The sequence below is a fragment of the Solanum pennellii genome, chromosome 2 (assembly GCF_001406875.1).
Source record: "Solanum pennellii chromosome 2, SPENNV200".
Taxonomy (NCBI): domain Eukaryota; kingdom Viridiplantae; phylum Streptophyta; class Magnoliopsida; order Solanales; family Solanaceae; genus Solanum; species Solanum pennellii.
Window position 1 is genome coordinate 46,371,394 of NC_028638.1, and position 26,855 is coordinate 46,398,248.

Here is a 26,855-nt window from a genome sequence, read left to right on the forward strand (position 1 = left end):
AATTGAAATTAATTCAAATGAATTATAAATTTAACACATGACATGCATGTATTGAATTGATGTAAATTATATGCGAAATGTCAATTATACTTGACAAGCTTGATAGCTTTGTATAACGAGCTTGTACAGTAACTTACAAACCACCCATTCAAATATAAATTATATTATGAAAGTCTAATATGCTGAGCTCGACTGAAAAAGCCTTGAAGGGGAAATAGTTCCTCATCTTTCTCTACAGAATACCACATGTTGCATTAACTTCAATCACCGGTAAGAGTAGGCATATTTGAATGAGTTCTTTAGTTAAGGCTAACATTTGAGTCTTATTTGAAGGTAAGTCACTCAAATTCTTTTTGTAGAGTATGACTCTAAATTAGTGTTAATTTTACAAGTCTCCAAAGTTTCTTACACAGTCTGTACCTCCCCTTCCTCTTTTCCTCCTGCACGTCTCTGTCTCTACTTTCTGCAGTAAATACAATGAGCTGTGGAAACTATACTTCAGGATGAGTCGATGACGGCACTCCTGGAAGAAAAACCCATCGAAAAGGCATGACACCAATGATACATGGAAATTTTACTTCACAACTTGAGGAATTGTAATTATTTTTGACAATATCACGAATAGTTGGCCAACAATCAAATGAACAGAACGCTGAGATTAATGCATCAAAAGGAAACTGACAATTCAGGGACTTGACACCAATCTAATCATTCAGGAGAAAAGCAATCATGAATAACAAAAGGTAGCAGAAGATCTATGAAAGTTTTGTGGCTTAACAAGAACAAGGAGGTTTAGTCACAGATACAGCCTTGCATTCATACATTTAGTTAAAGTATCAACTTCCAAATGATAAAATAGAGCAGAAAAGTTTGAAACAAATGTCGAAAGTTGGTGTCTGATACAGCCTTTTGAATAACTCATTATTCAAATAGTGATGTAATTTTGATAAGAGAATGAAGAAGGTGGCTGTTGTATCTTGATCCACAAAGAAGCATCAGGTCCATATCTTGATCCACTGGTCATGGCTCACTGAAGCTATGGTTCCACCCAAAGGTGAACCTGCTAGTGAAGTAATTATATCAGTATGTGCACTATATGATTGAGTTGTGCTGCTCTGGTAGAAAGGATTCCACAGCTCTAGGAACTGCAACAACATTAAACAGGTATAAGACAGGGAAAAAGAGAAAGCAAATCAACGACTATACATATGAATAAACTTCAAACATGTAAGCTTTCATCTGACACACCAATAACTTCATTAGGAGATCTTATATTCATGAATTTCCCTCAACGAAGAAGTTTCAAGCGCCGTGGAATGATCAGACACAAGTAGGAAAGCCAAAAATGTTCAGATGAAATCAAAATATGCAATTATCATTTTCTTTATTGAGACGAAAATATAGCAAAATAATCAGAAGCAAACCTCATATCAATCTGAGCATTTTGAGACATTATACGGGCAATAGAACCCAAAATCGCAGACTTAGCATATTCTTACCCTCCTAATATTCTTTTCCAAGCTCTTAGATTTGGCTGACCAAGAGATAAGTTCTTTGTTTTTGTTTTTCTTTTTCAGGATGGTTCAATATCCAAGCATCTTAAGTTAGGTTTGTTGTTTTTAAATTCTATGAGCTCAAAAACCTCAGCATAAATGACCACATTGTATTAACCATACCTCAAAGGAACCAATCACCAACACTTGAACGTGCCCTGGGTGAAAAGTGCATGACTGGAACTTATTGCCACCAGAGCACAATTCATATAAACACTTCCCATCACTAACAGACCATATCCGTGCACTATCTTCACTCACGGATGCCAGGTATCTCCCACTCACATGCCAGCAGATTGAGCGGATGTCTTTGACATGTCCCTATAAATCGAAGGAAACGAAACCACATTGATAAAATATGGTAATGCAACAGATAAGAAATTTTGAAACAAGTTTGATCAATGATCAAGAATGAGTATCTTACTTGTAACTTTTTTTGAATGCTGCTAGTTTCGACATCAAAAATATTTACAACATTTCCACTAGAACTTGCCAAAAAGTCCCCACGTTGAGGTTGAAATCTAACGTGTCTACTACCTCCCTGCATTTGTACCAAGAACTAATCAAACAATTTTGCAGTGAATGATAATAGCAAGTTCTTTGTAACCCACTTTGTTTAGAACAGTGAACAATGCATTGTTGAATGTGATATGGATGTTGGTTCATATAAGATTATGAAAATTCTTTTATTTCCTCAACTATGTATTTGTATGTGTATTCACACAATTTCTATGGACTTCTTTGTCCCCAGACCCTTTTTAGTGTTTTGCCGTCGGAACTCGGCCTTCTAAATCACAATGATGACCAACCTGGTCTTGAAAACCTTGAATTTTCTCAGAATGAAGAAAAAATAAAGAGAAACATTTCCCACAATCAAATGCAGGAAGTCATGAAAAAGAAGATTCAAGAATGATTTAGAATCAAGTAATTAAGTAATCTCCAAATTGAAATGGAAGCATAAAAGGAAGTTAAATATCAAATTATGGAGCCTTTTATCAAATAGAGAAACCTCTTTATAAATATCTTTAAAAAAAGAAAGGAACTAGAGCCACCAACCTTAAAAATGAGGTCGCATTCACCCCTATTGACATCCCACAGTCTAATGTCGTTGCTGGTATCACAAGAACTGAGGAGGCCCAACTTTGTTGGATGAAAATCCGTAGACATTACGTGCTCAACATGCCCGACAAGGTTTTGGAAAGGGTTGCTTGGCTGGATAATGACAAAATGGTGAGATATGTACAGTATCAAAGTTGTAATAACTAATAGACACAGGTCAAAAAGTACCAATTCAAGAGGTTAGTCAGTTTGTGAGAAATCCTGATAACCAGAAGAAAAGACAAAAGGTTCTGAAGGTCTAACGACTTCATAAGATGTATTAGTAACAGCAAGTCCTCAAATATCGACTCAAATGAATTGTATTATAGATAACATAACATGATGATGCTGATATTTGGTATAATTGCGATAAATCTTTTGAGTATCCTTACTACAGAGAGAAAGAATGTTGGCCCTAAATGTGACGTTACAATTGTCTGAGCAGCTAAGAAAACATATATGTTCACGTTTAAGTACAAGCAAAAGAATCAGGATAATATCAGCACAAAAATCAGAAGAAATAATGTGGACCAAGAACAACGAAATCATAGAACTGATAAATATATATCCTGGTGATTTGACTCTCTGCTGACTGCTACTTGTGAGCTGTTACAACTTAAGAGAAAAGTAACTGAGAGTCATTCAACCAAAGATCTGCAATGACAAATAGAGCTAGTACCTTGGCTGCATCCCATATCTTCACAGTTCTGTCAAAGGAAGATGTTGCAAACACTGTTGAGTGTGGTCCAAAACGGACATCTGTAACGTGATGAGCATGACCTTCTCCACTATAAACATTGTTAGTTCCCAACTTCCAAATCAGTACCTAAGCATAAATTGCGTACAAGTTTGTTAACAGGAGAAATTGAGATAAGGGCTCGCCTATTCGACCAACTAGAATCCTGTTGAAGATTAATTAGACAAACCTTCCTGTCGTGTCCAGCAGCAGCCAACAACTCTCCTTCTGAATCGAAGTGGCAACATAGGAGCTTGCTAGTGTTTGTGTGAAGGTTGCTAATCGCTTTCAATGAATTGCCTGCACAGCAAAATGAAGTCAATTATCCTTTGTGCCGATATGAGATAACTAGCAATTTATCCATCAGGGTAAGAGCCTGACAAAGTCAGAAGCTACAGTGTTTAATCTCAAAACCTTGGTGGGACATCACATTCTTGTCTTCTTTCATTTTAAAAAACAGTTATACTGAACAAATGTAAGATCTGGCAAATTTTTACGAGAGAAGCTGACAGACGATACCATCTATTTGTCACCATGAGAAGCTGACAAACACTACTTGCTTTTAGGAAAAGAGATTTATCACAAAGAACAATATCATATATCAAAGGTCAACCATATACCATCATATATGTGCAATGAAGCTTCCAATACAGTCCCTAAAACACTACTGGCACCTGGAAGAATGAATCAGGGTATAATGCTAATAAACCTGCACCATTGGGTTCTCTTGGATAATTTATTTCTTCAACATATTAGGATTAGACACAACCTAGATGGGCGAGTATAGAACCTAACAAATGGGACACCAGTTGTCTAAGGATTAACTATTTCTGTCAACCATCAATAATATAAATTGCAACCTTCTTAATATTAATCTTCTTAGGGACCATTAAGGTTGTTGTCACCTACCTTCCCGTTCAGCTTGAGTGCGTGCAGGCGCAGCAAAACTAGCGACAGTAGTTTTCTCTTTCCCAACCTACAACTCAGGAATATATAAATGAGCCAGGAATAAAAGCAGATGAAGAACATATAGACATTTCATACGCAAGCGTCCAAGTGAATATAATGGTGAAAAGACAAGAACAAACTAAGAAAGGGAGGTCCAATCCTCAAAAATGATGATGTCTATCAGTGACGAGTGAAATAGAATCACCAGCACATGAAGGGCATAAGAAGTAGATGCAGAAGAATGATCTTACAGGTTCCAGAGAACTCAATGGAGTTTTCCTCTTTGTGCCACTCTGATACAGAACGCATGTAAAGAAATTAGAAGCCAAATAAGGGCGTAGACATGTTTCCTCAATTCTGGTACAGCTAAAAGAAATTTGAAGACATTCAAATAAGCCAGATACTTGTGACAGCCTTTATGATCTAAGACCAACCTTATTTGGATACTGCAGTCCCAGCTGGTTTCTGTGCTCCTGCACTACAGGTTGCTTTCCAAACCTTCTCATAATTCCTCCTATTTGCTGGTCAGCTGGTAAATTCTCTGGGATTCTTAGATTTGTCTCACCAAGCATCTGTTCACCAGAAGAAGAAGAAGAAAAAGTAAGGCAGGAAAGAAACCTCAATCACATCAGTTTAGTAGGATAACCCTAAGTTTCTCGGACTCGGGTGGGTATCTAAAAGTTGGATCCTTCATGATTTTATTTTGAAGATTCAGGGATATGCATCCATGTGATGGATACAGGTGGGGGATTTGCCTAAAAATAATTAAAATATGATATTATGTGGAGAACTTTGAGGAGAATCCTGGAAGGATATTAAAGGAAAAAGAGTCGCATAAAAATTTATATATAAAATGTATTCCATTTTCTTCAATTTCACCTTAGCTTTTGTATTGATCACAGAAATCATTAAAATTGTCCAGACTTTCCCCATTGATTTTGGTCAAAGTACCCAAAATCAGTTGACTAAATCGGATACGGATCCCACACCCATACCCACGTTGGGTCGACACGGGTGCGGCACCAAAAGTAAAGAGTCCGAGCAACTTAGGGATTGCCTATTTTTGGCCCTAAATATGTTGATTGTTGGACTATGCAAAAACTTCGAATTTTTTTATTGCAGTTCTCTTTCTGCTACATAGGTTACTCCTTTTAAAGTTGAGTTTTTAAGGTATGTTACCTTATTTGACTATTAATAACTTAATATACAAGGTCTTACACTGTGATTTCGAAGGCAAAAAAATCTGAAAACCAATGGATGGTCTATTGCACGGCTAAAATAATTGCAGCATCATGATACAACCCTAGGAGCAGGATGGTTACTTCAGTATTCAACTTACCCCTGCATCTTTTACACTTGAGTCAGCTAGAGTGAGCATAGGAAAAAGATCTCCAGAACTTGCAGGGGCAGGAAGTCTGAGCTTATCCCATGTTTGAACTGCCATGCTTGGTAAAACATTCTGAGCGAAGGATGTACTTATCGGGAACTGTTCCTTTCGAGTTGGCACTATCACACTGGGATGCACAACTTGATGGCTAATGACGCGGGGAACTGAGCCAACGTCCTGGGTTGAATATGAAAGGAATGAATTAACTTAAAGTTGACGGAGCCTAAACATCATAATGGATTAAACATTTCTATTGATGCAAAAGTTTAGGGTACTCACAACAGATGGCCATCCTCGATGAGATGCTTGTTGGAGAGATCTGTTGTTCCCTGCATGTACAATGCAAAAAGAAGATCAAAAGGAATCTGACGGAACATTGTGCAATATATCAACAACAACGACTAAGCCTCAATTCCGAGCTACTTGGTCACATTGTACAATTAATCGTTAAGAAGAATTAAAATTTCCTGTATATGATCACTGCAAGCACTTCTCATGGTGATTATTCTGAAGAGGACATGTAATGAAGAGCACCCATCACACTGATTATTTTGCTTTGCTGAATCTAAGTTTTGAAGATAGATTGTTTATTTCATAATCCTTCCATGTTAGTTTGCCTAGTGTCTTTTGCTGTGACAACTTCCAATTGATAATGTATCAACCTTCAAAATGAAACTGGAACTAACTAGAACTAAGAATGCACAATAATTAAATGTTGCTCAGCAAGTGAACAGAAATTAATTGCACATACAGTATCATCGTCAAAAACCAAAAGATAAAAAGATGCAAAGGGGAAGTGCATTGTATCGAAGTTCTATTTTCAGAACTTTACTGAATACTTCTGCCACATACTTCCTTTGGTGGATCGTATACCTAAGCTGTCATATGTTCATCCTTTTCTTACTTCAATCAGCAACATGGATCTTTACCAAAATGGGGAAGTGTCTCAGATATATTCATAGTTGTAAAGATTTTAACAAAGGTAATCTCCCATTGGCATAATCACAAAGCGAATGGGAATCAACTATAGATATTACAGGTGTAGTTTGATCAAGCCGGGCTCAGTTGTTCATCCTTGAGCTATATTATAAAGTTAAGCCCAACTCAAGCTCAGATATCAAACTGGCTTCAAATTGGAGCAGAGCTCAATTCGAATATATGTAGACAAGTTCAAGAACGAGTCGATATAGTAACAAGTGAATTAACAACCTTGAACTTGAGTTCAAGCCCAAACTAAAACTCACATGCACATATAGATGTAGTATAATAAATTTATACCTTTAGATCAAATCAGGAACTATTTTCATCTTTAATAAATATGTAACGATTTTTGTTTGCTATAAGTGAAATACTAAAGATAACTCTTAAGGTTGAGCGAGTTGAGTTATGTCAAAACAATTATTTCGAGATATGAGTAGGCCTTAAGGTTACACACACCAAAATTGTTAAATAAACAGGCATATGTACTTATTTGATAACTAATTAGTTGGATAACTAAGTATTATTTGATAACTAATTAACAAGAGCCACCTTTGACCCATGCGAGTTGCATTTATAAATCTATATCACATGTCATTTCCACCAGAAGTGGTGCTTACGTGGCCTGGCTGGGTTAGGAAGAGAATCACATAGAAAGAACTACCATTCAAGAATCTTTTTTCAATGTTGGCTCTACGTGAGGCCTATTAAAGGCTAAAATGACAGTCATCAATCCTCCATATTCATTCCTTTCCTTTGATCTAAATTCGAACAATGGCAATTTAAGGATGTACCGAGGTCACCTCTTCTTTGAGGAGGTTAAACATCCTTACTTGTCTCGTATTGAGCAAGCAGGTGCCGCACATGTGATATGGAAGCACTAGCTTAAAGAATCATAGTGAAAATCGTACTAGTGATCGTCGTATTGGGCTAGTGTTTATAATCCAAGTATGTGATCACAATTAAGAAACTCATTTATAAGCTTACGCTAGTTAAAGAATAAATGATTAAGTTCTCACCACAAATAGTCCAGGTAATAGTCATATCAAGGTAGCATGACTCACCAATATATCATTCTAAGCTAGTGTTTGTCCACATACTCCCAAATATTTTTGACATATTTGGGTGAAATTTCACCATGTGTTTGACCATAATATCTTTGATGACATGTTTTTGGCCATAATATTTGGGAAACATATTTCACATGTCACTTTTACAAAACTAACTGTAGGTTTGTATTATACAGCAAGACAGAAACGTTGACAACAAGATCCATGAATTCCACAACAAGTCAATTGGATAATCATAGCAACAAATAGCAAGTAATGTCCATGATACTGGAGTAATGTGGTAGTTTCGAGTGAGTGCGACAAACATCATGCTATACATTGTGAAGTAGACAAAGCACATGATTTTATTACCCTGAGCCGATTGTTTGTCATTTTCAACAACCATATCATCAAATTCATGATGTTCACGTCAAAAGTTATGTAATTCAGTGCAAACAACTACCATAAATAGTGTTGTAAAAGTTAAAAGTTTGGTGTAGAATTTGATTTTTTAAAAGCTATGAAATAATGAGATTTGGCTCAAATACTATTTTTTCTATTATTAGGGAATTTGTTTTTTTTGCCGAAAATATAACAAATTATATGAACAAACACTAATTGTCAAATTTTTTTCAAAATTTCACTTGGGAAATCTATGGCCAAACGGGTCCTAAGTGACAACTTACCAAATGATCATTCTGGAGCAACACCATTGATAGCATCCACGTTGGCCTACTTGCATTAAAGTTGACGGGCTTCAATGAGAGATCAAGAAGGTATATATCATGGAAAAGAAGCCCGAGAATGATGATGAAAAGTGGGTTAAGTGCTACACGATTTCATAATCAAGTCCAAGTCTAAGTCCAAAAGGGGGAAAATTGGGGCTACATGGAGCCCAAGAGAAGAGCCCCACATGGACTCCAAAAGAAGCCCAAAGAGAAGCTTATTTGCATGCCGAAAGTGCAGAATGTTTTAAGGCCAAAAGATACTGAAGTTGCATGCCAAAAAGTGTTGAAGTCACTTGGGAGTTTTGGTGGAAATTTATCATTTCTTTCCTTTTTCTTGACAACTAATTTTTTACATGTTCTCCTAGTTTAAAGTTTCCTAATTATTATTTCCATAAAAGTAGGATTTGAATCTCATGCTATTTGAGATATGTTTGTGAGTTTGTCTTATCTATAGGGGTGATTTGTTATCTTTATTAGACACGATTAATATTATTTGAGAGGTTTTCCTTCTTTACACCTTTGTTTGTGGTAACTATGGATTTATCTTCCAACCATATAAGAACGATTATACAAGAGGTTAGATTAATTCCTAACTTGATATCTTCGATTTCTATTAAAAGTAAATTAAAGAAGACAATTAGTCTTTTACTAATTGTTGTTTCTAATTTCTTCGAATGAGAGCTAACCTAAACCATAACTCCTTTGTCTCACTAAAAATGACTTTGTTCATATATGCTTCAGTTGATTCTCATTATAAACTCTTTTACAAGTAAGGACTAGTTGTAGGAATATACTTCTTTGTCAGCTCTAACCTCAAAATATTCCAAACACGCACAAGTTTGAAGAGGGAAACCTTCTATTCTATACTCCAAGATTAGTATATGATATAAAACGCTCCGTCCTACAAACTTTCTCTCCTCCAGAAAACCCCATCCCCCCCCCCCCCCCCAACACACACACAAAAAAAAAAACTATTCCAAGCCACACTATCGCTTCCATGAGTTGCATTCCAAGTTAGGATTCCTAGGATAAAGAGAAAAGTTTTATACGCACATTCAAACATATTGACGTGCATACCATCTCATCTACAAACATAAGCGGTTTGAGAGAGCATACTTTCATTTTATTTTATTTTATTTTTGAGACAGCATACTTTCATTTACTTAATTATATTCTCAACACTCCCCCTCATGTGTGGGTCTAATTCTTTTTTTTTGGTCAAGCACGTGAAAATTCTTCATGACGATAGGTTGCGGCTAGGACGGTCATAGGCTTCGATGTCATGTTGAAGTGTGTGACTATCTCATCTAAAAGCTTAAGTTTTCATAAAGAGCATAGTTTTATCTGCTTAATTATATTCTCAACAAAGTTGATGCAACTGCATGATTTTGTTCGAAAGTAAATAGTGTGGTTAGTAAAACAAAGATACTTGAGTAATTACCACATTAAAACTACTTGAGGAAGGTTAAAAGAAAAAACACTTTAAAATGATAAGAAGTAGATGGAACGCCATATCACTTTAAAAACAATATGAAGCGTTGTAAACTGCAATTTTAAAAGAACAAGAAACTTACTATACATGTAAGGCAACAAGTTCAAGGTCATTTGGAACAAACTTAAGTAGAAAGTAGGCCCTTTTGATTAGAACTAGTGTTGTAGATTGATGGTAAGATCAACAATCTTTTAAGATGAATGAGAAAATCCTATGAAGCTATGCAGTGACTACCGATGTTCAGTATCTCTTAGTTATGAGCAAGGAGTTGACATGTTGAGGAGGACACCTTGTGCTGCATCTAACCATTCAAATTGCCCATAATGTGATTCATGCTAAAGAGCATGATATGGAGATTTGTGAACAAAATTGGTGTCACAAGTCACCCAAATGAATATCACAAGGGCGCGATGTATCAGTTTGTTTTATGACCATTTTCTTGAAAATATGATCTTGGTCAAGCTTATCACAAATAACGCCACTTTGAATCCATTATATCTTTATTGATTCAAAATTATGGTCCTTACAAAATTTGTAGGAGAAGACACAATTACCTTTACGATACAGAATAACATTTAAGCCTTTATTGGCTGAGCATATTTATTTAAGACTTGTGTAAGAGAAAAATATAAAAGGTTTCTGCTTTAGTATGTATTACATTAATTTTTCACTCTTACAAAAATTTAAAAGGGGAAGACAGAATTCCTCATGGGATGTCTGAGAATTTCTCCATACTGACAACTAGTAAAGTCGTAGACATACTTAGAGCTTCTAATTTGACCTTGGTGAAATCAGAAGGACCTTGATTAAATGATTACTGACCACTAGCAGACGAGTAAACTTTGAAATAACTTAAGTTGACTGGAAAATACTTCAGAATTTGTAGTACTTGATCAAGGTTAGGGACAACAACTTTTAGACACTTTACGATGGCTTCAAGCTGAGCTTCATTATCTGAGCTTGTTTGGAAGAGAGATCAGCTACATGACAAGGTATGGACGGATATTGTGACAGGAGTTTCCTTTTGGATCCTTTCTAGCTTAACAACATAAAAGTCAGGTCCCAAGTTGAGAAATCTTGTGAGGTAGCAGGGACACCGTGGAATTAATTGAGGTGCGCACAAGCTGGCCCGGACACCACCGTTATAAAAAGAAGAGTTGGGAAGTCTTTGGCAGCTCTTAAACCATTCTTGCTCCTCCTCTATGAGATATCATGAGACAATGGGAAGGACCCTTAGAAGGTCAAGCTTCTCATTTAGGTGGATCCTACCCCTTTCTCTTTGCTGATAAGGTCTTGCTGGTTCTTTACCACTGACTGACAGGCAGTGAAGTGACAATAGAGCAGGTATTTCTGTAAAAACTTCTGTATGTAGTTTGACCTGTGTTTTCTGAGCTTAAAATAGGGAAGACTGGTAAGTTTTATGGAATCCCAGGGGAACTGAAATGTGATCTATTTCCCTTTTACCAGCCATTTATAAGTTTCCTTCATATCCACCTTAAGATATCCAACAGGCCAACAAGGTATTCCCCATCCCTTGAAAAATCATTATTCCAGTTTTCCCAATCAACTAAATCTTGAATCACAGAAACTTCCTCAATGATATGCATCCTGGTCCATCACACAGCAAATCCAAAAAGATCTAAGATAAATCACTTACCCAAATAAATCTATCCCATCTGTTAAAGGTTACTTCAAGCCATAATGGTCAATTATCCATCCTAATACGACTGTGAGGAATCTTAGCCTATAGAACTTTAACTAAGAGACTGGCCATGCACTTCATCAGCTTCATCTTTTGTATCAAGCAATATTACTAACCTTCTAATAGAATATTCGTTACCTGATATATATCACAACTTGTGACTCTTCTACATCCCTATTTGGATTTACCTTCATAATCTATTAAGAATACATCAAGAGTTCAATTTAATTTATTGTATGACACAACAAGGATAAATTAAATTGTCAGAATAAAAGAACATCAGCACTATAGCTTCAATCATGCACCATTCTTTCATTCTAGATGTAACTATAGCCTCAAACTTAATTAAGCTTCATGCTCCTCATGTGAATCCAACAATGTACCATTACTTTATGGGTAAAGGCTAGATAGACAAAACATCTAAATGGTCACGGTACGTTTTGACCTGTGCACTGCAATAGCATTGCGTCCTTTTTCTACCAATAGCTAAAGCAATAACAACTTCTTGAAGAGATTCTTCTCCTCCTTATTAAAAGAAGAGCTTTTTCTCCCAACTCTCCAATTTGATTCACAAAATAGCAACAAGCATTTAATAATTTGGGGGAAAACAATCACCATCATCGAGTACTCCTTTAATACCTTTTGAAATGTTCGTATCAGAAGTTATTCAACACAATACACTCAGGGGGTACTCATGGATAAAGCTGGAATTACACGAGCATATAAGGCTCACTCAGTATATCAAGAAGTAACAGATTATGTCTCTTCATCCTTTTCAAGGATAATAGGTCACTCTCTCTTCGCACGACATCCTTTCCTAATTATAGTAACTAACAAAGTAGCAAATTTCTCAAAATATCAACATCTTTATTTGGATGGAGAGTTTGATGCATTCAGAAGCAGTTGGTTGAAGAGCCTGATAGCAAGAGCAGCAGAGTATCTGTTATTAGTTTCCTACTAAAACAGAGGAGTGTTTAATTTGTACAGGAGGGACTGATAGCTAATAAGTAGATTAGCAAAACCTAATTGACATTTTCAATATATCAGAAATAATTGAAAGATTTTTAATCTGATTACATATGCATCTCTTAATTTGCTACACATTAAAAGGTGAGACAGACTTCTTCAATATATGCACATTTATCCTTCTAATGGATTGTTTTATACTAAAAGATTTTGCATATTATCATAGTGTTCAAACAATCAACATTATCAATGCAAAAGACAAAAATTATACCAACTAAATGCAAAACATTAAAGCTAAACTACAAACAAACCTGCATCAGAAAGTTCAGGTAAATCAGGCAAAGCGCTTGTAGCAGCATGAAGATGTGGTTCCGTTCGCATAGGTCCTCCCCAGTTTGCACCAAGTATGTCAACCTGGAAAGAATAAAAACTAGTCAATTATTTTCAACTGATTTTTTTTTATAAATCTTGAAAATGTACGGGGAAATGTAAACGTACTCTCGCATTCCACTCTGCGGGAACAGTTGGCATTTGCTGCATTTGATAGCTGAAGGATATGGACATACAACACAGAAAATGTGAAGATTCTGATAAGGAAACTACATAAACAAAGAAATGGTTCCATATACAAAAAATATTTGGACTATCAAGATAATGTAAAAAATCTATCTCATATTACAGGCCAAACAATTGGTTCTACTTATTAGACTAACGAGCATCCCTTAATAGCCAAGTTTTGCAAGAAACTCTTCACATTTCACATATCATAAGGTCATAATTAATAGCATGACACAGACAAAATAAGATCGTGATTTTGGTCAATATTCTATTGTTGCCTTAGAAGCTTAAGGCAATGATATCACATCAATTAAGGAAAACAAAAACCACATCGCGTTAAAGGCTCAACCTTTATCCTCGTCGAAGTAACTAGGCAGACATTGTATTAAAATGAGGCAAAAATAAACAGTTTAACAATAAACATAACATGCTATTTACCCAGCATTGCTTGCCAATGGAAGCATGTCACCTATTTCACTCATCTCGGGTAAGTGTAAGCCTGATGTCATGTCTCTTGGAGGAGATAAATCCAGTGACAGATAACTGGCATCAAAAGATGACAATAAAGCTGAAAGGCTAGGGTCCATAAGATCAGGACTGCTGGATTCTGGCATCGTAGCAGATATGTTTGCACCTGTAAGATCAGAAGCATATGATTGATTTGAAGGACAGTCATCACCCACAACATTGTCCACACTTTGTGCGACCTGAGAATTTAAAATCAAACATTTAGTTAGCAATTATTTCATACCAGTTAAAGATGAACGAACAGAGCATAGAAAAGGTCCACAGGTAACACCTTATCAAAGGATTCAACATCGAAGACAGGAAAGTCAGGAAACCTAGAACTGTATGCTTCATAAAATTTACTCCACCACGCTTGCAGAAATGCTTCATGAGGAGAATTTATAGCTGAAACGAACCACAAAATCAGAAAACATTACACCAAGCTTGATATCAAATCACTCCAACTCCATCAACACATCTCTCTCTTTAAGATAGTGGAGGACAATTAATACAATAAAAACATCACACATTATGTAATTACAACGTATTTACACAATTATCAAAAACAACAGTTTGACAATCCACCATATGGTCATATGTAGCAACAATTCTTTCAGGTAAACAACAAGCCATTATTAAAACACGTATCTTAATTCATTATAGATCTGTTTTGAGCATCTGATTAAAAGAATAAAATTCATTGAAATCAGTTACTTACCGACAAGATTTTGATTAGCACGAATTTCGTTGGAGAATGCCTCACCAGTCCGATGGAAACCTCTTTTAGACATATAATCGAGAATGGCAAGTTCAAGCCTAAAAAAACACAAACAAAAAAGGGAAAACCATGATTAAGAACAGTCAAACAAAAGGAAAAAATCACATTCAACCAAATCAAAGAAAAGTAGACAGGTAAAGGTTATCGAGAGTATCAATCATTAAAAATGTAAGTATAAAAAGAAACTGAGGACAGTAGATTTTACTATAAATTAACTAGTGACCTAACACATAAACTTACGAGCGTTGAGCCTCTAAACTGGCCATGATCATCAAAAGCAAAGCCTTAATTAATCACAAAAAAAAAGGGATAGAAAAATTGGGCAAGAAAGATTGGAAAAATGAAGAAAGAGTCTCAAGAATCAAAATTCACTTAGATTACACAAAGAAGAACGCAGAGAGAGAGAGAGAGAGAAAGAGAGAGAGTTGAATTTAGAGAATGAGATTGTGGCAATAAAAAACAAAATGTATGAAAGTGTAGTAACTTGGTAAGTGACATACCATGCAAAAGTTAGAGAAAATAAGAAAGAAAATATTTTCTTTTTGGTATTTTAATTTTTAATATTTAATAATAAATTATTAATTTTTTGAAAATATATTTTGTTAATTGGATTCAAAATATATTTTCATTTTATTTCTCTCATTTTAATTTAACCCTTTAACTTTTTTTATTTTTAAACTTATTACCCTTTTTTCTTTCTTTTTGTTATTTTTGGTGTAAAAACTCTATCTTTTGTAATGTTGTCTCCAGGGTGGAGGGGTGGGGGGGTTGCGGGTGTGAGGTAGAAACTAATTTTGTTGATAACCAACCCATATAATCACTGAATTTTATTTCTATTTTATCGAAATTATAGTATCTCTTAATGAATGCACCAATATGTATAAAGATAAAAATTTATGATTTACTTCTTATAATTACGCTTTAATGAGTAAATAAGTTCCACATTTTCTTTGTTAAACATTTTCTTTATCATAGAATTTTTGTTCTTTATAAATTCATACGCATTTCACTAGGTATGTTATTGTTATAGTAATAAGTTCTTATGCATTGTTTATTCTATTTTTTCAAAGAAAAGAACAAAATATTTCTGTTGAGTTTTGTTCCTTTTCACTTTGTCATTGAAAGTTGAGGTAAAGTACCTTGAGATTTTTTATCCTAGGATATTTTACCTTTTTTTAAGTAACAACAAATGAAGAAAGAAAGAAACTTAAAATAAGGTGTGAATGAATACAAGAAGCAAAGTCAAAACACAAGCCAATTCTAAGAAGGAATCAAAAGAGGCAAATGAAATTAATTGTTTGTATAAGTGAGAGTTTTTTAGGTGACAAACAGACAACAGGCTTTACTACAACAGTTAACCTCCAAAGCTTCGAACCATAAAAGGTGACGGTTAAATTTAGTGAACCTTCTTAAATTTGAGCTAGTTTAATAGACTTTTTCTAAGTGGCGCGGATTCTTCACTTTCGATCCAGCAACCATGTTGGATCCTACACAAATACATTATGCTTGGAGAATCCGCCACACATCCATTGACATTTTTGAAGAGTCTGAGCAACATAGGACTTTTTCACAATTGGACAAAAACAATAATATATACCTAGTGTAATCCCATAATTTTTCTCACAATTGGACAACTATTCATTAATTTCTGAAAATGCCATTTCTGTTTCTAAGCAATTTCTACATTGAATTCCATTTAAGATGCTTAAAGCTCATAAATTCTCAACAAGAAACAACCCCCATCTTTTAAATTATTTAGGACTAAAAATTAACAGTATAAAAGATGATTACATTATCAGTGGTTTAATTTTGTATGGAAGTATTTACCATCTTATTCAGATTACCAGCCTATTTATTATAAGAAAAAGGAAAAAAAGGGACAAATATACCCCTTAACTTTTTGAAATGGAGTCTTTCGTTAAAAAAGTGATCTATATATACCTTGTCTTTTAACAAATGAAACATATTTACCTTATCGTTAATAGACCTATATTTATTGAATTAAAAACCAAATCCTAAAACTGGTTTTTTAGTTCCAAAAATGTCGCATGACTATAAAAAGTTATCGCAACCATTTTTAATCCCTCCAAATATGACACAAATGAAAAAAAAAAAATCAATTCCTCTTCTATTCAATCATCAATCCGATGACTTGAGACCTAGGACGCTTGTTCGACTAAACTAGATCATCATCACGACTATATGGTGATGACTGCATAACAGAGGGATTGAGTTTTTTTTAGTTGGGTTGAGTTTGGAGAGGTAAAGAAAATAGGTGAAATAATTTTTTTAAAGCCACGTGACATTCTTTGGAATTAAACAACTAGCACTACACCAAAAATAATCTTTAGCGCTATAAGCTAATGACAATAGCTTAGTTGCCGCTAAATATGTTTCTCTAGAGACAATTAACACACTTTGTAAATGTCACTAAAGGTTACAGGGACATTGTTTTCAATGTCGATAAAGACTTTAGCATTCTCTATTAATGTGCATATTTGTTGCCGCGAAAAGCTATTTTTGTTATAGTCCAAGTAACTATAGATCTATTAATAAAAGGGATAAAATTGCACCATTTGTTAAACGACGAGAGTATATATGTATAACCTTTTTAACAAATATATTTGCCCTTTCTCCCTAAAACTAATTATTTTAAAAGGAAAGAAAAAGGAATTACCAATCAATTAAAAAACTATAAGGGTATTGACTAAATTTGAGATACTTGAGATTATGTGATCTAATTTAGATTTAGATTTGATTATTGCTATAACTTACCATATATTGGTTTAATTGTTGCTATAACTATTTTCAAAGGTCAAAAATCTTTTTAGTTTAAATTCTGCTACTTAGGGAGCCTGCTTGGCACTGCTGTTGGAAGGCCAAAAACACTTATTTTAGGAAAAAAACAGTATGTTTAAGAAAAATTAAGGTGTTTAGCAAATTAGAAAAACTATTTTCAAATGGAAGCAAAAGCAATTTTTCAATTGTTGGGATGAAGCTAAAAAATTTGCTTCTAAAAAAAACACAAGCAGAAAATTGTTTTTTTTCAAGACCAAACATCGATGAGATATTCACTAATATATCATTAATAAATTAGCATATTATCATTTAAAAACTTATTTTTATTTTTTATAATATGTTGATATATTATTATTTTATATCTTATATTTTGTATGTTATTTATTATTTTATGCTATTTTGTAGAATTAGAAAAAAGAAAAAAATTAGGACATTATATGTTTTTGTGGTGAATTTTATGGATGTAGTGATTTAATTTGTAGAACAGTTTTTAAATTTATTTTACCTTATATTTTTTTATTATATTTAGATGGTTGTGTTAATATAACATCAATATTTAATTTATTTTATTTTATATATGTATAATATTGATTGAAAATTTGAAAATGTTTATTTAATTTGATAAAAAAAATTGATTAAAAAAATTATAATTATTATAAACATATTTATATTATACTGAATGTCTATTATGTGGAGTCCTTTTAGGATATGGTTAGGAATCTTATTTGAGGACCAAGTTAGGTTTCCAAAAGATTGAAATATATGTTAGTTTGTCTAACATAAGGGGGTGATTAGATACAACAGAAATGTTGTAAATACACATATTGTGTCTCTTAAGGATAGAGTCTACGACATCCATGAAGCATGATAGACTAATCAATTCTAAATAAAATAATCCTTGAAAAAAGGGGAGGATCAAAGAATCAAAATGATCACAATAAGGAGACAATGTGCACTTGAAGAGCCTACGACATAACACTTTATGAAACCTCATGAGAGGGGTAGCTACCTAAAAATAATGAAGTGATGAGATCTCAATAAGTTAATGCCGTATTGTAATTGATACAAAATGATATATCGTTAAAGATATCTTTGATACAACAGCGGAATATTGTAAAAGATTATGATGATATAAATTCTACATCTATTAAAGCATGCTGGTGTAGAAATAATTATCAAGTGAAAAAGTGGAATGATGCATCTGTGGAATGATGCATCTTGGTAAGCGTAAAGCTTATTTTACTTGCAATCTAGGCACTAGAAAATGTCATGCGTTTAATATTAAATGTTGTCACTTGACAAAAATTGATATGAAAATATTCGTTGGGCTCAAAATTTAAAGCTTTTACAATTTTTTGGAAAACTTGTTTATAATCCTCAAGAGGATTAAATAAATTCAAGATGCATAAAGTATATACAAGTATTGTTATGCAAATTGATGACTAAAATTGAATATCTTGAAGAGCTTTCAAAAGGCAATAGATTATTTGCTTAAAAAAATTGAAGTAAGAAACTTGTAGAAATCTTTGATCTAAAAGGTATGATCTTTAAAAGGAGATAGAAGGAAGCATACTTTATCAAAACTTTCTACACACCTGAGCTCCCAAGAATGGTGATATCAACATGCAACACGTTTGTTCAAGTAATACTATTAGTTGATTTATTCACCAAGTCTCTACCAACTACAACTTTCAAGAAGATGGTGCACAAGCTTGAAATACGAAGATTCAAGTCTCTGGATTGATGTTCTCATTAAGAGGAGGTAATACGTGATATACTCTTTTTTCCTCACAAGGTTTTGTCCCATTGGGTTTTCTTGTACGATTTTTAATGAGGCATCCATGATGCGTATTATTGCATGTGTACTTTTTTTCCTTCACTAGATTTTTCTTCCACTGGGTTTTATCTAGTAAGGTTTTAACGAAGCACATAATCTACTGACATTCAAGGGGAGTATTATAAACATATTTGTATTATACTAAATATCTATTATGTGGAGTCCTTTTAGGATATGGTTAGAAATCCTATTTGAAGACCAAATTAGGTTTTTCCTATAAATAAATGGATTTTCCTTCGGCGTACATAAGATTCATGAATCTTGAATATAATTTAAGATGAATAAGAAGTCTTTTCTCTTCTTCCTAATTCATTATTCTTCTTGTTTATATAGTTTCATAACAATAATAGATATATTGATACTTGTAAACAGTTTTTAGCATCAAAGTCAAACAAACACTTAATCTAAGAAAAAGCATCAACAATTTAGCCTAATGGTCAATGAAGGGAATTGAGCACCGTGAAGTCTCAAATCCAATTCCCATCAAAATAACACTATGTAATTTCTTCTCATCTATTTTAACCTTGGTTAATAGAATTACCTGGTACATGTTTATGGGAGGTGGCAAGTACCCTTTTGCCAGAAAATGTAAAATATTTTAATAAATCTCAAGGCATTAAGATTATGTAACTTTTATTACGAAGAAAAATGCAACAAAAAAGAATTGATATGATGATATACCTAGGTAAGAAATGAAATTATTGTTCACTAGGTACCTTTTTTCATCAAGTTATTGAATTGCCTACTAAACTTCATGGGTTTCTAATGGTAATAGTTGTCAGAATGGCCTTGTCAAATTACAATAACCCAAGATTTTCATCAACTTCAGTCATACATGTATTCACTTAGACATAAGTAGTAAGTCTATCCTATCTACGCAATTTTTAACAGAATATTTTGGTGGAAGGACCATCAACTATCCTAGACTTCAATAATGGTAAGCTAGAGTCAAAATATAAATGAGCAACATATTTTTTAAAAAATAAAGATTAATGAACGATATTCTTTTTTTCTAATTTAAATATTAGTAACTTAAAGTTAGGTGTGTCAAAAGATATATCCTACAAGGGGTGTTTATATTTATGAGTAAAGTAAAGGTCAGAAACTTTTGTCTAAATGATTTTAGGTCTTTTGTTAGTTTATATTCAAATTAATTAATTATTATCTATATAATAACGTAATGTATGGATTTCATATGTAATTAAGTATTTTGGTATGAGTATTTTATATTTCAAAAAAATTCATTAAATATTGAATATCCTTTTTTATTAAATACTGATATTTTCGACCTCTAAGATAACTCTTTTTCGGGTGATGATGGTGCAAGACTTGTTAAGAATTAATCACCAAGTTAATCATATATTTATATAAAAGAGAACCCTAGGCCCGCCTAATAATTGCGACTCTAATGAAGAATTGCGACTTTTATCAAAAGTTGTGACTTTAATGAAGAGTTGCGACTTTTATCAACAGTTGTGTCTTTTGTCAAAAGTTGGGACTTTAATAAAGAGTTGCGACTTTATGAAAAGTTGCGACTTTTATGAAAGGTTATGAACATTCCGAAGGGTTGTAACTTTTTCAAATAGTTGTAACCTTTCTGATAAGGCACAATAAAGATTTGTTCACACTACCCTTTGTTTTCTATAAATAGTGGGATTTCCTCTCATTTTAAAACAACAAAAATTATGATCTTCTTCTTCTACTTTCGCAAAATTAAAGATTCGTCCACTATGCTCCTGTTGAGTGTCTTACTAACAACATTGTTTTGTCTCTCATTTTAGAACCAAAAATTCTGATCTTTTTCTTCTACTTCCACAAAATTAAACATTCGTGTACTTTGCTCATGTTGAGTGACTTACTAACACCACAATTTTTGTATCAATAAGTTGGTCAATAAAATCGTTTCAATCCTGAGAGGATGTAATTCATTAAACCCTTCGTATTGGAGGAGAATAGTTTTAAGGGGACATTGTGCATTAAGTGAACTCGATTTTTTCCTATCTACTTCATTATATTTTTACATACGCTGGCATGTTTTTTTACATTCATTAATTTATGCTTATGATATTAATTATTGTTTTTGAGTACATGTTTTAAACTCTGTTGTTTATGTTTCTGCAAAGTTATTGTTTATGTTTCTGCAAAGTTATTATCTTATGTTATATTGAACATATACACATATCGTATATATATTCAATGTGCAGAAAATAATTATTGTACTCAGTTCCAAGAATTCATGTTTTGATATTCTATATTAAATTCTATAACTTAAAAGTACTATATATAAGCTTACATATTATTTATTTTTACATAGATACGAAATTTCTCACTTTTCAATTAACGAAATTCATTATACAAGCCCAAAAGTTACAATTGCTTTCATGTTGAAGCATAATTTGTTTATTGAATATGCTCACAAATTTTTGAATTTTCTCCTAAGACACATATCACAATTGTATAGTCTATGCAACTTAAATGTTTCTTTTAATTACGAAACGCTTTTGTATATATATTCTTATTTTCTTTTTTATTTCCCTTTTAATGTTGATTAAAGAACCAATGATTTATTATTTCATGAATAATTCATTCATTAGAAGTTCTTGAGTTTTGTGATAATAACAAATAATCAAATTCATGTTGGAATATTGTTAATATTTTTTTTAAAACCTATTTTTGTATTATTTTTAATTAATGGATATTACAAAAAAAAATTATCTTTGCAAGTTCAATGCAATTATTATTTATGACCAGGCAAAACACGGGCAAATTACCTAGTTAATATCTAAGACACGACAAAGAAAAAGAGTTGTAAAGAAATGAAGGAAGATCTCTAGAATGAGTATTCTACATTGAATAGTCTAGAGATATTCTAGAAATGCTAGTTCTGGAATTAAGTAGTTGGAGGAACATTCTAGAATGAAATAGCAAATATCCTAAGCTAGATTTGTGGTGTATGTAAGCTAAAATAAAGTATGTGTGCTCAAAACAAGAGCAATTGTTGAAGTAAACAGTGTTGCTGAAACAATCAACAAGAAAGCAAGCAAGAAAAAAAGAGCGAGTGCAAGAAATATTGAGGGTAAGAATTGTAAGATCAAAGCGGGTTCTAAGAGTCAAGTTATGAGCAACCGATTATGTCTATCAAAAATATTCAACAGGACTAACTTGCATATCCCTTGGCTATTCCACCACCTGCATCCTCCCATAAGTAAAAGTGTGTGATAACTCTTGTCCACCAAAAACTTTAGACAGATGTCCAGAAATGACTTCAATTTTTTACTTCTGTTAAGGATTCCACCTCTAATCTTAATCATCTTCATACAACTATACTGATTGTAAAACTTCGCCGTAAAATAAAATCAAATGAAGTTAATAAGATAAGTCATCACCTTAGAAAAACCTTTTTAAAAAAATTAAATAAATAGGTAAATCTGGAAAAAATATTGATTCTAAAACAGTCTTTGTATCAATGGACTCTCAAGTTATCTGAATAAATATGTAACTTAGCATATATCAATTGCTTAGTAAACATGAGACGTAGCTTCACTAGAAACCAAAAACTAGTATGTACTGTGTTTCTTTCTTACAAAAAGAAGTAGTAATTACTCAAAGTGTTTACTTCCTAGTCCGTCTCAGTGAAATGGTCAATTTACTAACTGGAAACTAAAAAACATCCATCATGCAGCATGCTTATTTTATTATATTTATTTGTTTTTTCCATTTTTCCCAACACATATATGATTTGGATAGTATATTTGATATTTCTAATCTGAAAGTTTATTTTGTAAAGACTTAACACATTATTTGCCTGAATATAGATAATATTTTATAAGTTCGAGTCAAACTCATTCTTATTTACTTTTTTGGTAGAGCGCATGTTTTCTAAAATTAAAAAAAATCATAGTAACGGCATACCCAAAATTTGCAATGGGGATGCCGGATGGTTGAATTCGGAAGAAAAAAAAAAGAAGAGCTGGGCTAACTGCATTAGTAACCACTTTAGGGCTATTGTTTAAGACATACCCAAAATTTGCAAAGTACTTAAAAGTCCCAAACATGTTCAGGTCAGTATCATGAAGTTCAAAATGTGAAATTCAACTGTTTTTCTCAATTGTGTTGGACATCTTCTTATTCTAGTAACGGCTTCCCTGGATTGGTTATTTATATGTGCAACAGAGGCGGACAGTCTGTTCAAATGGGGTGCATACTTATGTAATGTATACTTGGATAGACAATTTAATCCGGTTTGATACTAGTTCTCGCTGCTTACTACTCTGTATACTTTAGTTTTTAATATTCCTTTCCACAAACAAACTTCTGCTTACAAGAAAGTTATATTTCTTTTTTTTTAGCAACATGATCAAATTTGAATATGCAGTCGTTAGAAGAATCATAAGACGAGATTTCTTTTGAGTCCATTCTCGAACTTCTGAGATAAAGACACCACCAGCAGGCAGCAGTGACTGGTTGATAGTTGCAGTAAGAGAAGTGTGACTAAATTTAAATACATCACAGATAGTGGTTATAGTTAAACAGCAGTCCTTAAAGTGGCTTTCAGAAAAAGATTTTCTCATATAGCTCACACAGGAGGCCCAATTAATGAGGAAGGTAACAATGTACGTCAATATTGTAGAGGCCAAAAACTTTCTGGCAACATAAAAACCAAAAGATACATTTGCATTCACTAATGTGACCTTCCTTTTCTCTTTTCCTTTTTCGTTAGATGGGAAATGGAGCTTTTTGCATTGTTTAAGAATAAAGTTAGGTTAGCATTAAGAAGTCTTACCTTCAAAGAAAGGAAAGCAAAAGGAACCCCTTTCCCTCAGGCATACATCAACTTGGTTAGCTTATGGCTCCCAAGAAAGGCATCTTCATATCTGTAGGGAATAGGTAATAGAATCACAGGACAAATAAATAAATAGATAAATACAGATCAAGGGCATGAAGCTCCCCTATATATACATAACGATTTTCAGTAACATTTGTGAAAGACTAAACAAGAGAAAAATGAAATTCTTGTTGCAGCTTCCCTGCTGTTCGTGTTTCTGCTTCATTAAGAAGAAAAAAGGGAAGTCGAAGGACAAAGAACCGAAGGAACATTGAAAGAGCTGTTTTACAAGACCTTGAAGGATGGCAAAGATTGAGCACAGGATCTACGGCACCCCTTCTTTTGCTTTTCTGACAAGACATATAGCTCAAGCTTGAGCTTTCACTCATCATGATTGTCACGCGCAAAATGTAATCTTAATGGAAAATCATCATGTAATGACAAATCTGATTTTATAAGCTTCAACTGATCTTCTTGCTTGTATCTTCATCTCTGGGTGCCAAGCCTATTTCCTCCATTTGATGTTCAACGGAAACAAACCCAGTCTCTGCTAAAAACCTAAAAGGGACAAACATAAATATGCATTAGATCTATGCATTAAATTCAACTATTGTAATGTAATTGAAGAATATAATAGTTCATAGGATTAAGTGAAACTTAAATTGACTAACAATGCAAAAGCTAGATGTTATATTCAATAAGTAGCAGTTCCACAGACTGTAGAGTGTAGACAAAAGCCAGTCTGCCACTCAGCGCCAATGGGAAACATGAGGAAAAGAGAGAGGAAGCGGCTTTTGTAACGTAAAACTACCATGAAAAGTTGAAAGCAGATTCATATGCAAAACCATAACATAATGTTAAACATTATGACCAAATGTGTTCCATAACTTTTTTTGATAAAGGTAATGTTGTATTCTAATCAATCTTCAGAACAAGTTATGTTTGTGATGATGGCGCACGGTTCAAAACTCAATAGATGATGGCTGCTCCTACCCCTACCCTTCTCAACTTAAATACCAAGCTCTTTTCTGTTGTAGGGTTTGCACTCATGATGTGCGTCTAAGACTCTAAGTCTAACTCAAACGTCACATGTTGCACTCTTACCACTAGACAAAGCCTTGAGGGGCCAGAATTAGTTCCAGAACTGGATGAAGCTAAATACCATTTAATCATCATTTCAGATTGCTCACACTGGCATGCAAAAAGATTGTAAGGCTGGCACAAGCTTCACAACTATTCTCTTTAACGAGTTGTGAGAGCATGAAATAATTTGGACTCAACAAACTACATGATGGAAGAATGTAAACAAAGCTACTTGATCAGCTACTAACCCAGAATCGTAAACTAAGAGCTGAAAGTCAAACAAGTATTCAATCTATAATTTAGAGGTTTGTCCTTTACTTTCATTCACAACAATCAGAATGCTTTTTTACGCCATAATCAACAAGCTAAATTCAGGTTCAAATTTCAATATCTCAACAAAGTAAATCCATTCTAACCATTAATCAAGGGATTGATCATACTCAACGGACTCTGAGATTTCAAAATTGTTAATAACAATAACAGTATTAAAGTTTCTCCAAAAGAATATCAAGTGAGATTTTATTTTTCCAGTCTAAACTTTTTTCTACTGTGCTAGGCAACAAGAAGGTCCGACATGCATTAACAAACAATCTGATGAACTGCCAACTCGCAACAAGACCATGTCAGCCAATTAATATTTAGTTCGTCTACCGTACTCTTAAATTTTCCAGTTCACCTCTCCAGGAAAATGGAATACTTCTCTCCCTGCATCTTGTAGAAGAATATGATACACACGGGGATGAAACACCTTAAGGCGGATCATTCATCCACTAGTGCTAATAAGTCTACAAAAACCCTTCTTTTTCCTAGAGATCAACTTCCCTTTCCCAAGAAATAATTCAACAAATGCATTAACTGGTTATTCATATGGTCCTGGAATTCTATAGTTCATCACTAACTGCGGGTACTACGTGAAACACACCTGGAAAAGAAAGGATTCTTTACTTATTTATCTAAAATACAGAAATCAAATTACAAGCTTAGTTAACAGTTTTGAAGTACATAATACATTAACATGTAAGCAAAAGAAGTAATACAAGTTAAATCAAATGATAAAAGCCGCAACATACCTACTAAGAAGTATAAAGAGGGTTCCAGTTATTAAAAAGAGGAACGCAACATGGAGAGTCAGAGAGAAGTCACTTGAAGAAAAAGCCAACCCCAACATAACAGCAAGACACACAACAAGCATCAAAAATGCCATCTTTAGTGTGTTCCAAGTAGGAGCCTGAATCCGAAAAAAAAACAAAAAAGTCAACTACTTGAATCAACAAATTTTAAAGTGAACGCATATTGCAAAGGAGGAAATTTACAGACGTTGACTCCTGGAGCCAAAGCTCCAACAAGAACTGCTTTTGCTGATGATAACTCTTCTCTGTTTGATTCTTTCGACTCCATATTTGTGATTTGTGAGTGATGGGATCTGATCGAGATTTGAGTGCTCCAAAAACAGGAATAAAATAAAATAATGAGGAAGATTTGGGAATCGTGAGGGAAATACCCAGTAAATTGGATCAGTCACACCTCGGCCCAAATTAACTTTGGCCCAACATAAGGGTGTCGAGGTTTCAAAACTTTGACAAGTGAGATTTGAGTTTTTACTTGTTTTAGCTAGGATTATCTTTTAAAAATATTAAATACACTTTACTACTATATATACTATTATTACTTATACTTTTAAAATATTATGTATCTTACTGCTAATTAAGAGTTCTCTGCATATCTAACACTACATGCATGTATATTTACTACTAGATACACAAAAATAAGGAGAAAGACGAGCGAGATTGGGAAGGGAGGCGAGCGAGATTCATAGTATTACAGATACATG

The 26,855-nt window shown here is 33.5% G+C and overlaps 1 protein-coding gene across 4 annotated transcripts; it reads right to left on the reverse strand.

The window, feature by feature from the left end:
* Positions 1–690: 690 nt before the first annotated feature.
* LOC107011710 (transcriptional corepressor LEUNIG) lies at positions 691–26,496 on the reverse strand. 4 transcript variants are annotated; one of them, XM_015211314.2, is made up of 18 exons: positions 24,236–24,392; positions 23,900–23,990; positions 14,421–14,518; positions 13,995–14,107; positions 13,634–13,902; positions 13,136–13,184; positions 12,949–13,051; positions 6,002–6,051; positions 5,675–5,899; positions 4,770–4,907; positions 4,587–4,628; positions 4,297–4,363; positions 3,578–3,687; positions 3,331–3,477; positions 2,610–2,765; positions 1,978–2,094; positions 1,677–1,874; positions 691–1,145 (listed from the first exon to the last, which is right to left on the reverse strand). In XM_015211314.2, exons 3-18 carry the CDS (start codon positions 14,491–14,493, stop codon positions 996–998), a joined length of 2,007 nt encoding a protein of 668 aa, XP_015066800.1. In that variant the 5' UTR covers positions 14,494–14,518; positions 23,900–23,990; positions 24,236–24,392; the 3' UTR covers positions 691–995. The 4 variants fall into 4 exon arrangements, 3 of the variants coding, with proteins under 3 accessions (XP_015066800.1, XP_027770590.1, XP_015066801.1); XM_027914789.1 differs by lacking the exons at positions 3,331–3,477; positions 3,578–3,687; positions 4,297–4,363; ... (9 more) ...; positions 23,900–23,990; positions 24,236–24,392 and adding an exon at positions 2,841–3,307; XR_001455919.2 differs by lacking the exons at positions 691–1,145; positions 1,677–1,874; positions 1,978–2,094; ... (11 more) ...; positions 13,995–14,107; positions 14,421–14,518 and adding exons at positions 26,095–26,252; positions 26,342–26,496 and having other exon boundaries at positions 23,947–23,990; positions 24,236–24,499.
* Positions 26,497–26,855: the final 359 nt, after the last annotated feature.

What these genes read in the sequence shown, in the direction of transcription:
- LOC107011710 (XM_015211314.2), bottom strand. Translation starts at nt 14,493, where the DNA reads ATGTCTAAAAGAGGTTTCCATCGGACTGGTGAGGCATTCTCCAACGAA. An exon ending in TGCTAATCAAAATCTTGTCG is followed by an intron (nt 14,108 to 14,420) that starts GTAAGTAACTGA and finishes GGTTCGTTTCAG; the next exon opens with CTATAAATTCTCCTCATGAA. An exon ending in CAAGTGTAAAAGATGCAGGG is followed by an intron (nt 4,908 to 5,674) that starts GTAAGTTGAATA and finishes TCTGGTGAACAG; the next exon opens with ATGCTTGGTGAGACAAATCT.